Source organism: Empidonax traillii, unplaced genomic scaffold, assembly GCF_003031625.1.
Source record: "Empidonax traillii isolate 1590-97213 ecotype Southwest subspecies unplaced genomic scaffold, ASM303162v1 scaffold497:size1267575, whole genome shotgun sequence".
Lineage (NCBI taxonomy): Eukaryota > Metazoa > Chordata > Aves > Passeriformes > Tyrannidae > Empidonax > Empidonax traillii.
In genome coordinates, this window is record NW_020955690.1 from 763,831 (window position 1) to 778,425 (window position 14,595).

The 14,595-nt window shown below is 38.7% G+C and overlaps 1 protein-coding gene across 1 annotated transcript; it reads right to left on the reverse strand.

Moving 5' to 3' along the window:
* Positions 1-200: 200 nt before the first annotated feature.
* On the reverse strand, positions 201-1,225 carry LOC114063873. Its single transcript, XM_027896445.1, has one exon. It carries the CDS (start codon positions 1,163-1,165, stop codon positions 383-385), a length of 783 nt encoding a protein of 260 aa, XP_027752246.1. The 5' UTR covers positions 1,166-1,225; the 3' UTR covers positions 201-382.
* Between the last annotated feature and the right edge of the window lie 13,370 nt (positions 1,226-14,595).

Sequence of the window (14,595 nt, forward strand, 5' to 3'; positions counted from 1 at the left end):
TTGCTAATACTGTATAAATAGGTGGAAAAGTTTGGATTCAGCTTCTGTATGGAGATTGGGAATTTATCAGTCACATACCTCCCGAGCAAGAGTAAAGTAATTCCTCGCTCAACGCACTAAAAATACAGTATTAGAGGGTTTTCTTTGTCCCAGTGACTTTGGATGACTTGGTAACAGAAGTAACACCCAGAGATTGTCTCAAGGAACATTTAGATATTTATTTTCATCTTCTTGACTAAAGATGTGCTACAGCCAAATACCAAGACTTGGTGCCGTTGGCTGTGCCCAGAGACCCTCCAATTTCAGGGTCACTGGGGTGTCATGGGTGAGTGGTCCCCGCCCATACCAGACCTAGGGCCACTGTCACATCTTCCAGTCCTTTCTAGGGCTGCTCGCACTCAGCAGGAACAGGTGCAGATGAGGGCCAGATGGGACTCCCCCGGAGAGCATCCTCTGACATGCTGGCTACCTCCTCGATGCTGGAATGTGGGAGGCCACTGGAGGTAGGAGCACACCCCTGGAAGACAGAGCTGTCCCCAGGGCTCTCATCCTCCTCCCTGGCAGCATGGGAGTGGCGCAGCCTCCAGACCTCCTGGCTGCACTGGGTCTCAATGATGCTGAGGATGCCGTGGATCAGCGGGGCTGTGTGTTCCTGAAGGCGAGGCTGCAGCCTCTGCACCAGCCCATCCCTGTTAGGTCCGAAGATGCAGAGGGCAAGCAGGACACTGCTTTCCGCAGTCTTTACCTGCCACCACTTGTCCCTGTATATCCTCTCCAGCCTCTGCTGCAGCCAGGACCGCACAGGATCCAAGAGGGTCCATCGCCTCCGGAAAAGCTCTGCCCAGAGCTCAGGCAGGATGCCACCCACAGCCTCTGGCTCTGCAGGCCCCTGCTCAGGACCATGGGTGTTTACATTCCCTGCCTGACTGCTGCTGGCCTCAGGTGGCTCTCTGGAGAGTCTGGTGACACAGTGCAGGCAGTTTCCCTCCTGCTCCGAGAAGCTGATGGTGGAGATTGGTCTTCTGCAGAGTGGGCAGGCACGGTTCCCTCGCAGCCAGCGCATTATGCAGCCCAGACAGAATTGGTGGCGACAGGGCATCGAGTAGGCAACGTTATCCAGGGCATTGCAGCAGATGGGGCAACTCCACTCCCTCCCTGAGGCCATGGCTGCTCCTTTCTGCAGTGTCCCAGCTCAGGAATTCATAGAGACCTCAGTCTCAGTATGAACTTACAGAGAACGAGGGACGTGAGGTCACAATCCACCTCCCAGTGATGTCTCAATGCATCAGCTGATGTCACCCTCCACTACCCAGTGATGTCACAATGGAATAATCACTTGGCACAGCTGTCTGAAAAAGTCTCACAACTAAAATTCAATGCCTAAACACTTCCAGGAACTCTACCTACAGTTTTTGTGTTGCCTGCATTTTAAGGCTACCTAAAAGTGTGAAAAACCCTCCAAAATTAAAGCACCCGTGCAGGGAGAGGTGAAGTCTATCCATTCAGCAATGTACCCTTCTTGCATTGGCCTGAAAATCTGGGAAAAGCCCCTCTGAGTCACAGGATTGCTGAATTTATTTGGCATAATTTTATTGGAATCACATCCAGCCATTTCAACCATACCTCAGCCTGAAACTGCGCCTACAGGAGATCACGCAGAAAAAAAGGCTCAGTGTTCATTTCTCAACTCACCTTCAAAAAAACACACCTGGTGTAATGAATCTTAGTATCTTGATGTATCTGCAGAAATTTTGTGGCACAGCTCAATTGAATGTTCTTGACCAGCTTGATTTATTACATCAGGTGTGAGCTGCAACTCATCAAGAACTGAGATCTGACTAACAAACATAATTTCTATAGATTAGCAAAGTTGCATAAAATATCAAGAGCTATGAAAATGCAATGGCAGAGAGAGTTCATATTTGAATAATATTTGTTGAAAAATTCATATGTTTCAGAAGTTTCAAATCATCCAACTCCAGCAGTTCCTAAGATAATATAAATATAAATATATATAATAATATAAATATATATTAAAACTATATCTATAACAAAACAGGTCTTTTCCACCCTAAATAATATTATAATTCTATGACAAGTATATATAAAATATTTATTACCTATATAAATTTATCTTTAACTTTAGGACTTGGCTTGCTAAGTAGAATTTATGAACCACACTTCACTGTCTTTTATATACTTAACACAATAGTTGCATTTTTTTCTGAAGAGCTTTGTAGAGGTGTAGGTCTAAACTGTGGTAAAGTAACACCAAAGTGCAGATCACTGTAGCAAGTTTATAGCTTCCAGCTGGAGTTTGATGGAAAAGTGATTGCAGTAAGGCTCATTCTGTCTGAATAACTGATGGAGAGGTAGCAATTATCCTAACACAAAATAGTATACAGTGGTATTTGTCAGAATATCAGTACAATTTTTGCTGGAAACTACAGGCCATCAAGGATAAAATTAATGAGGTCAAAAGATTTAACTTGGAAGAAGGAAAATTAAAAAAAAAAAAAATAAAGCACTCTGTGTTTGATTAAAGCAATATACAACATCACAACTCAATCCAAAATAGCTATTCAGACCATGAATCGCATTCACCTAACAAATGAGCACTACTTACCTCTCAGGATTAACCTACATTTTGCACTAAAACTCATTAGTTTAAGAAACAGATTGTATCACTGGATGGAAAATTTGACATAAGAACAGCAAGACAATTAAACTACTGTAGATTTTACTTTAGCTTGTGCTTTTAAATGTACACTTAAGGCCTTTCTCTAATTTCTGTAATGCTTGGCTGAAAAATCATCGTTGTTGTTTAAACTGTGGGATGCTCATCACAAGAGCAAAGACTCAGTCCAGTGGGACTGAGTAATAAAAAACCTTCTCCACACACTTGAAGTCATATTTCTGATTAAATCATATAGTATCATAAGATTTAAGAATATAAGTTAGCACATCTACACTAGGTGTGCTATTGAATTTGATATTAGGGATTTGTCTTATGCTACAGGTTCTAGAGTTTGTCCAAATAAAAAATTCCAGCAAAACACATTATAACCAGAACCCTGTGTGCTCTGTTCAATTGTCAGCACATTTAAAATAATGAAGATATAACATATGGTCCCTTTTAAAGCAACAATGAGAAATACCAGCATCAGGAGATACAAACACCAGGGCAGGGACCCCTGTTTCATCATCCTGATCTGGATAACAACAGCTCCCATACCACACAGGTCTATTACACGGCATGGGGATATTTAGTGGTGTAGAGTAATAAGCAGCATATGTCATGGAATTGCATTATCCAGCATGTTACAGTTCAAACACCTCCATCCCTTTGTGCTAACTGACTCCATCTACTTGTGGTAATTGCTTTCCTGCAGCAACTGATTTCCAAGAAAGAAGATTTTGCAGCAGTCATTACAACCAGTGAACACTATCACATGGTAAGGTGAGAGTATCAAAGTGTTTATAACTGGCTTGATATTCTGACACATCACCAGCACTCTGTGTCAGGCTGCCAAAAGCAGTGAAACTTCAGTCAAGCCCCTAAATAAAGTTTTGATTTTCATAGCACTTAAGCTTCTCCAAACTTTTGAAAACCAGGATCTGGGGGTTTGTTCACACAAAGTATCATAAACTGTTTAGCTGTTTATTAAGATAACCTACGTCAAAATCTACAGCATAATTTAATTTCTTTTCTCATCCTAACTTCTTCCATAAGTAAAGGTAGATTTAGGTAGGACTTCACGTAAAGGCAGTATTTCATTTGCTAAAGATAAAGGTATAACATTAAAATAAATAGGGATATTAGTACTGGGAGGTGGGGGGAGGGAAGGTCATACTTGAATAGTTGTTAACATTTCAAAATGAAACTAGAAAAATTACTCTTGATCATGACTTTGCTAATTTCAGAGGAAAAAAATGAGACTTTTAGAAGCAATGTATTCCACTGCTAGTGAACTTCTGTTATTGCATTGCATCACACTAGTACTAATGTGACATTTCAAAATTTGTCAGGTTTCCGCCTTCAGGGTTCACTCACAAAAGCAGTAGAAAGTCTCAAACACCAGTCTTATGAGCAGCAAGTTTGCAGTTTTCTACACTACTTCTGTCTGGATTCTTTTGGGGGAATAAAAATTTACCTCTAAGACTTCAATGGGTTTCAATAAGAAGAAGTTTATTTTAGTTACAGGATCACAAACAGGCGTCCATCATTCCCATGTTTCTTTTGTTCACTTGCAATAGGTAAATATAACTCACTGACACTGAATGCTCAAAAATTAGAGGACTCAAGTCCTGCCATGTCTGAGGATGTCTGGAGCCCCTTAAAATGACACTAATGAAATTGAGAGTGTGTTCAGAAAATTGCTAAGAAATTATACACCAGAGAGCTTGCTGGTCTGGACAGAGACAGAAATATGTCAAATCTCATGGAAAGATAAGTTGGAAGAACAGCCAGAAAGAGGAGACACTAATAGGCAGACTCCTGCTTCATCCCAAAAGAGCTCTAAGTTTACAGAAACAAATTAGAGACCAGTGAACATGAGCAATGCAATATTATTAGCACAGTCAAAGAAATAAATTGTTCAGCAGCTTCCCAGATAGGTCTAAATCAGACTCTTTCCTTTGTAGTGCTAGCCATTAAGCAGCACACACAATACTGCAGTTGTAGGCTTCAAAACCAGATAGGAGATACTTTAGGAACCTTTAGTCCTGCTTATGCTACTTAACCACAACAACATTTTGTGTAATTAGATACAAAAAATTTGTTTTCTTAGGCTGAAAAATGTCCTCACACTGTTCAAAAGACATAACGTCAGTTCATACAAAATTTGCAGAGATTTAAAAATATGATGACAAATGTTCTGTCAAACATCTTCAGGAGATCATGGATTTATGACCTGGTAGGAAGAATTGTTCCCAAAGCAAGTCTGCAGCAATTCTTAATAAAATCTTTAATTCATATGGGGAAGATCCTAATCCAGATATTCCCCCACTGTACATGTAAGTTATTCTTACACATAGACATATTTTCATACTGTACTGAAAATAAAGATCAAGGTAAATTGAAAATATTCAAAAGACAGGAGGTAGAAGAAAGGGGCAGTAGTGACACAGGCACTGATTTTCTCATTTACCTTTGGTGAAATAAGACTTCCAAACTCACCCACCCCCCAAAAAACCCACGAAAACAAACAAACAAAAAAATGCAACACAAACTGACAACAACAATAAAAATTTATTTCATTGTCGAACTTTGGCATATTGGATATTTGGCATGTCATCTCCTGATGATAGAAACTGGGAAACTACCTTATTTTGCTACTCTTGTTTAGCTGTGAAAGAATGCAAAGGATGCTATTTCATATCCAGCTATTTTAGGTTGAGGGTATGTGTCTCAACCCCAGTTAGTGCACTACACATTTAAAAGTAAATTCATATAGAACAGTTCCTAAAATATTCAAAGTGGAAAAATCTAGACATGATGCTTGTGACGGTTTGGACCTGGCTTTCTGCCAAATGCTTGAAAGTTACAACAGCAGCCCCCTTCTCCTCCTTCCCTTTTTCCCTTTGGTTAAAGGAAAAGAAACTATAAAAATTAAAGAACCCAAAGTCAAGCTGCTTATATAAAAAATATATCTATATTTACGCAAATTACAGTTATATACAGTTAAGATGCTATATACACAGTAAAAAGGGGGTTTACCTCCCACAGGGACAGGGAAAGGGAAAAAGGGGACAAAAGGGAATAAAAGGGACACTGAACAGGTATACTAGATCAAACTATACTAATAACTAACAAAACAGATCTCACCACGTTCCTTAGAACAGCAGGATCGGCAGTCACAGCCAGCACTTTCCAAACCTCCACGTGGTAGGACGGTGGACTCTGCAGGCCTCAGCCTTAGATAAGCGAGACCAGCGCAGGGACCCACTGTTCCCAGACCTCGCCGGAAGAGAAGAGAGCGAGGTCTCTAATCTCTGACTTATTTATACTCTGGTTTACGTAAAAAATTGTATGGAATACTGGGTACTTGGCTACTTCCTTGGTTACGAACTGGTCACCAGGAAGGCCTAGACTAAAACCATCACAATGCTAAATAAAATAATTCCTTGCAAAACCATTTAAAGTCAAGCTAAATTCTTGGTCAGAAAAGTAACTCAGGCTTTATAAATTTATCCATTGTAAAGAGGTCTCTGGTGATGAATTTCAGACTTATTTTCAGATTAAAGTTAAGTGAATGTCACATGAAATTGTTATCTGTCTTCTTACCTTATAGAAAATAATTATTAAAAAAATGTTTATTTAGGCAGCCTAAAGCACACCAAAACCCACAACACCTGACTACAGCTATTATGCTATATAATATGTGTCTATAAACTGAAGTTTTCAGAAGAGACAGAAGGTAGACAATCAGCAAGAAACACAGAACTTCCACTTTTCATAAAACTGCAGGGAGAAAGTGGGTAGTATCAAAATTAATTTAACCATAAATTAGCTCTTAAACTAACTGAAGCCTCTTCAAATCATATTCAGTACTGATCGGATGATTAGGCTGGCCAATAAGCTCCAGCTCTCTTCCAGAAACTTCAAAAGTAATGACTTGGAGCTCCTGTCTGAAGACTTCAACAGTCTGTGTGTATGTTTAACTACACTGTTGAGTCACACGAGGATAGAGTACATATTCTATTTCCCCAATATTTATTATGAGTTTTTTCCAAAATAATTATGTCATAAAGTTGATTGTTTCTCAAATGATGCACAAGCATCTTCTAGGAACCCAGCCATGAAAGAGACCAATCATCAGTGACTGAGTTTCTGCAGCTCAACAAGTCACCTCATGTCCACCTGACAGCTCCAGAACTAAAATAAACCATGGAAGCACTGTATTCGGTGAAGTCCACAGCAACTGTAGTACCACCTTTAAGAGTACCTATCTGGTCTGGATCCTTTAATATCATGTGAATAACAAACAAGGCAGACCAAACCTCCAAAATTAGGCTAAATGCCTACAAATAAATGAATTTGCAGGCTATTATAGCTCTGAAGTAGCGGAATAAATACATGGCATAAAAGTGTGCCAAGAACAAAATCTTTAGATATTTAAGTACATCAAACCCTCTTAAATAATAAAATAATCTTGGATAAATATTCCCAGACACCAGCTTGTAATAAATGTTAGGAGAGGCTGTTGAATGGGTGACAAAACACACAAATTAAGCCCTTGCAAGTTCCTTAATGGCAATGCTCTGCATGCACAGTTAGTAGTTTCAGTACACACGTGGTTGTTACATTCTCATTTTTATCACCAGTCTGAAGAGGAAGATATAACCTGGTTCCATCTCAGACTGTGAGTGCTGCCCATTTGCCTATGAAATACCTTAGTATTGACTACAGAAGTGAGTTCAGAGGAGGCCACCAAGATGATCAGAGGGATGGAGCACCTCTTACATAAGGAAAAGATAAGAGAAAAGGAAAAGCTTACATAAGGAAAAGCTGGGATTGTTCAGCCTGGAGAAGGCTGGAGAAAGCTCTGGGGTGACCTAACTGTGGCCTTCCAGAACCTGAAGGTGCTACCAGAAAGATGGAGACATACTATTTACAAGGGCCTGGAGTGACAGGACAAGGGAGAATGGCTTCTCAGTGCCAGAGAGCAGGTTGGATGGGATATTAGGAAGGAATTCTTCCATGTGAGGGTGGTGAGGCCCTGGCACAGGTTGCCCAGAGAAGCTGTGGCTGCCCCAACCCTGGAAGTGTCCAAGGCCAGGTTGGATAGGGCTTGAAGCAACCTGGGCTAGTGGAAGGAGTCCCTGCCCATGGCAGGGGGTTTGGAAATGGATGAGCTTTAAAGTCCCTTCAAACCCAAACCATTCTATGATTTTGTGATTCTATACTAGAAAAAGAAACAAAATGTGTTAAGGGGTTTATGCATTGCATTTGCTGCATATCATGATATGAATCATTAGCAAGGATCATTGACGTGAACAATTTTAATTTCTTCATATGATGCCAGTGAGACCCATGAAGTGAACCCAGCATGCATTAAAATCCACAGAAGAGCTTTCAATACCAGCAATGAGCTTTGAATTAAACCGTGTAGTAACTCATCAGACAAAGGTTGGGAGAAGTTCTTTGAACCTTTAGGGACCTTTATGAAAGCAAGTTTTCAGACTGCTGTGAATTTCTTCCAAAAAAGAAATGCCTCTAAGTGTAATTGATTGTGAACTATACAGACTAATTTCTCACTCCTCTGACCTCATCAGAAAGATGTGCCATTTTCTGGAGAACAAAAAAAGAACATGTAGACCTGTATCAGAAAATTTCCCTTTATTTATGTGAGATGGTACTCTTGTACCTGGTGTCATATATTTCAGTAAAACATTTAGAGACAGAGGCACCATCACACCTGACACACCCTTCTTGAGTTTTCACATGGATGTCACCTTCTGAATGCACCCCAGGCTTATAGAAGTTACCTGAAATATTAAGACAGGAGAGATAACCTAGCAAACACAAAACTGCAATGGTCAAAGATCAGCTGATCATCCCCAAACCTCTCTGTGTTACCACAAAGGGTACCTTTACAGGATGCATACCTACACCCTACTAGTGACATACATAACCCATAACCACCGAATCATTAGCTCCCTTACTTCTGGTGCACAGCTGGATGAGGGAAAAGAAATGAAGAGAAAAATAGGACATTTCTGTAGAGTAGCTTGTGAGAAAGTCAGGAAAGTTCTGACAAAGACACAAGAGATATCACACTGTACAGATCAAACGCCACGTGTCTATATTGAGGCTGTTCACACAGAGATTTAAATCCTAAAATAAGGCACTTATCTGAGTAGTAAATAAGAAAAATAAGAACTGGGCCTTTCAGAGCTGTTTCCCCTTTTGAAATGCGTAAAGTACTCTTATAAAAAAAAAGGCAGCTGAAGAGCTTTAAATACGCTCTCAGGAGTATTTTTAATCTGCCTTGTGGTTTAAAATGTTGGTTTTGGTGCAGTGGGAATGCAGAAAAGTGATTTTCCTTCACCTGGACCAGTCTCTACCAAAACAACAAATCCAGAGAGAAGTAAAGCTCAGGGAACAGGGACAGTGCAAATCTTATCCCACCAGGACAAGAGTTTCCATGAGTCTGGATGTGAAGTGTGGTTACCTTTCCATGGGTTTTTGGTTAACTTTGCTTAACACACTGATTTGAAAAGCATGTCATGATCTAACAGGTCCATAGCAGACTTCAAAGGCTGCTTCTGGGATAATCCACTGCACCTGCAGTTGCCTTCATGGAAGTCAAACAGCTTAGTTCGACTAAAGAGACACATTAATTTAATTATTATTAATTAAATAATATTAATCTTTATATCTCTCTCTAAAGGAAGATGTAAAGAGATTGAGTCAGTTTCTTTTCAAGTTCCTAAATTATTATGGAGCTACAGTGCTTTCCATGTGCTCTCCTTTTAATATGCCCCACAAAAATATCTTAGAATAATTTAACTCCCATGATAGTTGTCACTTGTCTTTGTTAGAGACTCCCAGCTAGTGATCTTCTCTTGTGCTAGAGAAATGATTCGGAAAGGGGACCTGGAAATACCACAGTTACAGTGTTGGACATTTGCTGAATGCAGTCTGTATACTGTTTTGAGTTCTGTATTCACAGCCAAGATTCAAAACTGTAAAGGTGGGACTTATATCTGGAGGCAACAAGAAACTGTGACTTCAGTAAAGAGCATGAATACCACACAGTTGGCTCAGGAATATATGGTTTTGTGAAACTTTCCTTGCTCAACAAGCTTGTATAGAAGACCACTGTGCTTTCTTGGTAAAAGGTCCCCTTATTACAGGAAAAAAGAACACACTGAACAGATTCAATTCCTAAATATAATCAAAAGAAAGAATAAAATATACTTCTTTAGAGGAAAGCAACACCTGATGGAATATGGCTGCAATCATATAAGAACCTCAAACTTGGGCTCTTAAATTTCAGAACCCGAGTTTGAAGTGGACCTAAAATTATGACTGTTGCCCTTTTAATAGCTGATGCTAAACTCTGTCAAATTCCCCTTAAAAGAAGGAATATGTTTCATAGTGCTTCCTTTGGTGCTCAGTAGTCTCCAGAAACAGTTATTTCTTGCACTGCAAACACTTGAAAACCAGAACAATTTGGTTTGTTGTTTTGGTGTTGGACCCAAACCAAATTTCCAACCCATCTTGATGCAGGACCAGAAATCTGCACCACTTCCTTAGTCATCCTGGAATCCTTTCCACCCTAGGCCATGCTAGCAAAAATATATGTTTATATGTAAAAGGGAATATAATTTACTTTAGAAGTGGATCAGACATTGCCTGTGCTTCTTGATTTAAAGAATATGGGGGAATAAAACTAAACCAGATACTCAAGCAATTTTCTTTCAAACCTGGCAGTCAACCATAAGACTGAGTTAGCACAGCTACCAGAGATTAAATTCTAATGAGAGGGAAGTAGGCAGACACATTTGAGAAGTCATGTTTTCAGAAAAGGCAATATATGCAGTGTAAGGAGCAGAACTGGTCTGGCTTTAATTACAGAAGTGTAATTAAAATATAGATAAAATTTAGCCTGTTAATTCTTTAGATATAGTTTGGTGGGTTTTTTATACAGTTTGGCAGTACATTTTCTGGTTAGAGTCAACATGAGCTTAGGAGTTATTATCAATAATGAAATTTATTTCATAACTAAGAGGAATATCGCAGTCTGTGCTGCTTGACCTAATTCCCAGCTAACTGCATCCATTTTTCTTGTCGGATCAAAAAAGCTAAACATGGAACAAACCACTGTGTACTGATTTTTTTTCACCAGTGCACATCAATTTGTTGACTGCAAAACATGATGAAGAATTTGGAGAAATTAGAACGTAACAGTGTGACTGACTTGGATGATGTGGGAAATTTATGACGCAAGAGATGGAGGCAACAGAATGTCATTGAAATTATTTAAACCACAGCAATAAATTTGCTGAATTTCAAGCAAGCTGAGTGAGTCTAAAAGAAGCCTCAGTAAAAGAATAAAGAATCAATTCAGTTCACAGTTGGATTCACAATCTCACAAGAGTTCACTGTAGTACTAACTGCAGTGAAATTCAAATTGTGATGTCAGGGTACTCAGTTGTTGTAGATATTGATTTCCAGTGAGTGACTGAAGACTATTAACTTACTTTTTGCCTCATTAGCCACCCCAGAGCCATCACTCCTAGTAGAGACATAGACACACTAAATTTTTTCTCTCATTCCAAGAACATCTGTAAAAGGGAAGGTAATAAAAACCTTAGTATATTTAGCATGTTAGCATATCTAATATGGAAGCTGCGAAGAAAAAACACAAATAAAAGAACTAACTGTGTTCATTTGGTCCTTGCCATATCTCACAACACACTACAATGGGACAGATTGTGTGTTCTGTATTTCACAGTATCTCCTGTGAATGAAAACTAGCATCCTTCATACCATCAAACATGTGCAAATAAGCCCAGGAAAACAAAGAAGGCTCTCAGGGTCCTGAATGATAACTTTTAATGTGTTTTGGACTTTTGAAAGGAGTGTTTGTCCAGAGCAGGATGAAGGCTGGACAGACATAGTGCAGCTGTGAATTTCCAGGGAGGTTTGATGCTTTTCATCAGCTGTAGGCTGGAGAGGAGAACAAGGTGGTACCACACAGATCAAGATTAAAGGTCCCGGAGCTGTTTAGCTTGGCTGGGATTCACTGCCAACATGAATGAGTACTGCTGTTTATTTTAAGAGTTCTAGCTATGCTCTGTTTATGGCTCTAACATTTCACTAACATTATTTCCTCCTTTCCCTTCAGTTCTCCTTCATATGCTCTTCTTTTACCTACTTCAGTTCTCTGTAACAGCTCACAGGGCATTTTTTTCCATTTATTCTCATTTCCCAGGTGCTACCTTTGTCACTTTCTGTCACACCAGAACCCCTAAGTCAGTAAAGTGATCTGGCATATGAGATCAAATTATAGCAGCCAGTGTAAAAATTGTTCAAGTCGGGGTTAATGAATAAAAACCCTTCTCAGCTCATAAATAAACATTATGATGGAGGGGGAGGGGGTGGGTGTTCCAGTTTAGTGTGATATGCCGTAAATGTCACTTGGGGAACAAATTCAGTACAGGTAGCAACTTCCTCCTGGTGTTTCCTCACTCTAGGGTAGAAAGTTCAGCACAGGAGTCAATTTTCACACTATTATGTGTTGGCAATGTCATCACAAACCATGAAATTCCATCCAAAATTGTAAAAACTGTATTGAACTACCAAGAAGTCAACTACTCTTGAAGTATGGATTAATGCTCACTTCTTCAAATTTTATACCTGAAAGATGAATAGCTACAGATCAAAGGTTTCTATGGCAACAGCTAATTTTGGTGACTAATCCTACAAACTAAATAGCTGAACAGAAAATCACCAAAGAAGCAATGAAAGTCAATTATTAACCAAACTCACACATTGGAATACATTTACACAAACTTTTCACTGCATATCTGAGTACAATATTATTTAAAGATATTTTAGCAGTGGAAATTTTAGTAAGAACGGTAACATGTTTTCATATCCCATATTACTTTTGTCTGTTCAAGTGAACTTTGAAAAACAATTGTCTTTTTGTCTTCAAATGTCAAATACCAAGAGCTTACTCTACCTAAGTTCCAATAATTTCTTGCACAAGGTTATAATCTGCACATAGGTGATAACTTTAGGAACAGTATATAATAGATTTGCTACGTAGAAATTGAAGAAAGAAAATAAATTATAGTTAGCTCAATTTTTGCCATTATTTATGGGTGCAGCAATATTTAAAAATACTTGAAAAGCAAGAAAAGTATTTCATTTTTAATTAAGTATTAGTTTTGGTTTTCCCCTGCCTGTAATAACATAGTTCATTACACAAATTATTGGCTTTATGTGTCACTGGTAGATTATTCTTAATTTTCATGATAGCACAACAATAGCAGTGGTAAGAATAAAGTACATTGCTGGCATTGATTTTATGTACATAGTTATAAGAATATAATGAAGAGATATACATCCAAATATATATCTAAATATATATCTAAAGAACTGACACACACACATGACTTGGACATTTTTATTACCATAGTCATTAAATGGTGGCAATAACAGACAAGACCTGTGTCTTTTCTTGATGGAAATATGCACGTGGAACAGCTCTTTTCCATTTCAGCCTTCGTGTTCTTACCCCGTAATTTTTCAGATCTGGGGCATAGAAAGTAATAAAGTCCATGTGTCCTACAGTAGATGTATTGCAAAGGGGAATTATTACCAATATTAACAAAATTCATTTGCAAACAAGCTGGTAGCACTACATAAGATTATTATGTGGGTACAGCTTTGTTTCATCATATTTTTGATCACAACTCCCTTTTGTTGATGCTCACCCAACACCAGGGATTTATCATTATGGATATAGAGTTTCAGTAGCAGAGTTGGATTTGACTAATATAAAATTACTTTTGGTAATTATGGTGGATTTTTTTCCCCAGAATTGATCAGTGTGTGGTTCCTTATCCTACTTGTTTGACAAGGACAAAAGTCAGATCAGAAAAAGGAGAGAGTTTGCTAATACACCACTCACCCTCACTGATCCCTTCAGAACTGTTCTCTTCTAGTGAAATTAAACATGTTTACCTGTAACAATCCATCGGAGCCAAGATTTCAAGAACAGTAGCTCACACCTCAGAGCACTGTTCTGAGCACTTTACTAACCCAATTTCTACAGATCTGTGTCTGACTCAGAAACTTTAGAGAGCCTCCCCTTCCTCCTGATGTGCAGCTCTGGTAGGGAATCAAATTTCCCTAAGCTGCTTCTGAATTACTATTATGAACTTTTACACTTAGTGACTACAATCATTGTAATATAGAGGCATCATCTGCTGCAGTTAATTATCCAGACCAAATTTTCACATCTGTACAGAGTTCTATTGCTTGGCTTCAGGCAGGTTTGTTGAGAATTGCTGTGGATGGAAAATAGATTTGCTCTAAAGAGGTTGTTTTAAATTGGAATTGAAGAGTCTTTTGTTCTGTTGTGTTTTTTTTTTTTTTCCCATGTATAATACATGACCTGTCAATACATACTGCATGATTCTTACTGTGGTTTTATTCTGCAGAATGCCATTCATATGACTCAGAATGCACCCTAGAAGAGACAAGGGTAAAGTTTTTTCAGTTAAGGAGTCTGATTAGAAAACTAATTTCCCAAAGGCGATTATTGAATTAACTCAGTCTGGATGACCTTTGGACAATGCTGGAAAACTTTTCTTTTCTTAATAAACTTATGCACCATAAACAGAATGCTTTTTATAATGTGAAGAAATCCTACTGGTGCAACTTCCTTTAACTTGAGAAAAAAGATAAGCTAATATTTTCCTTCTGGTCCTCTGAGGACTTCAACACTATTAACCTGCTTTAAATAGGTGTTACTTGGATTTGGTCATGAAAAATCTCTACTAAGTACACAGAAGAGAAAGAAAGGGGGAGAAGGAGAACGCATAGGACATTGCCAACTGGACCAGGGCAAA

Coding starts and splice junctions, on each gene's coding strand:
- LOC114063873 (XM_027896445.1), bottom strand. CDS start 1,165: ATGGCCTCAGGGAGGGAGTGGAGTTGCCCCATCTGCTGCAATGCCCTG.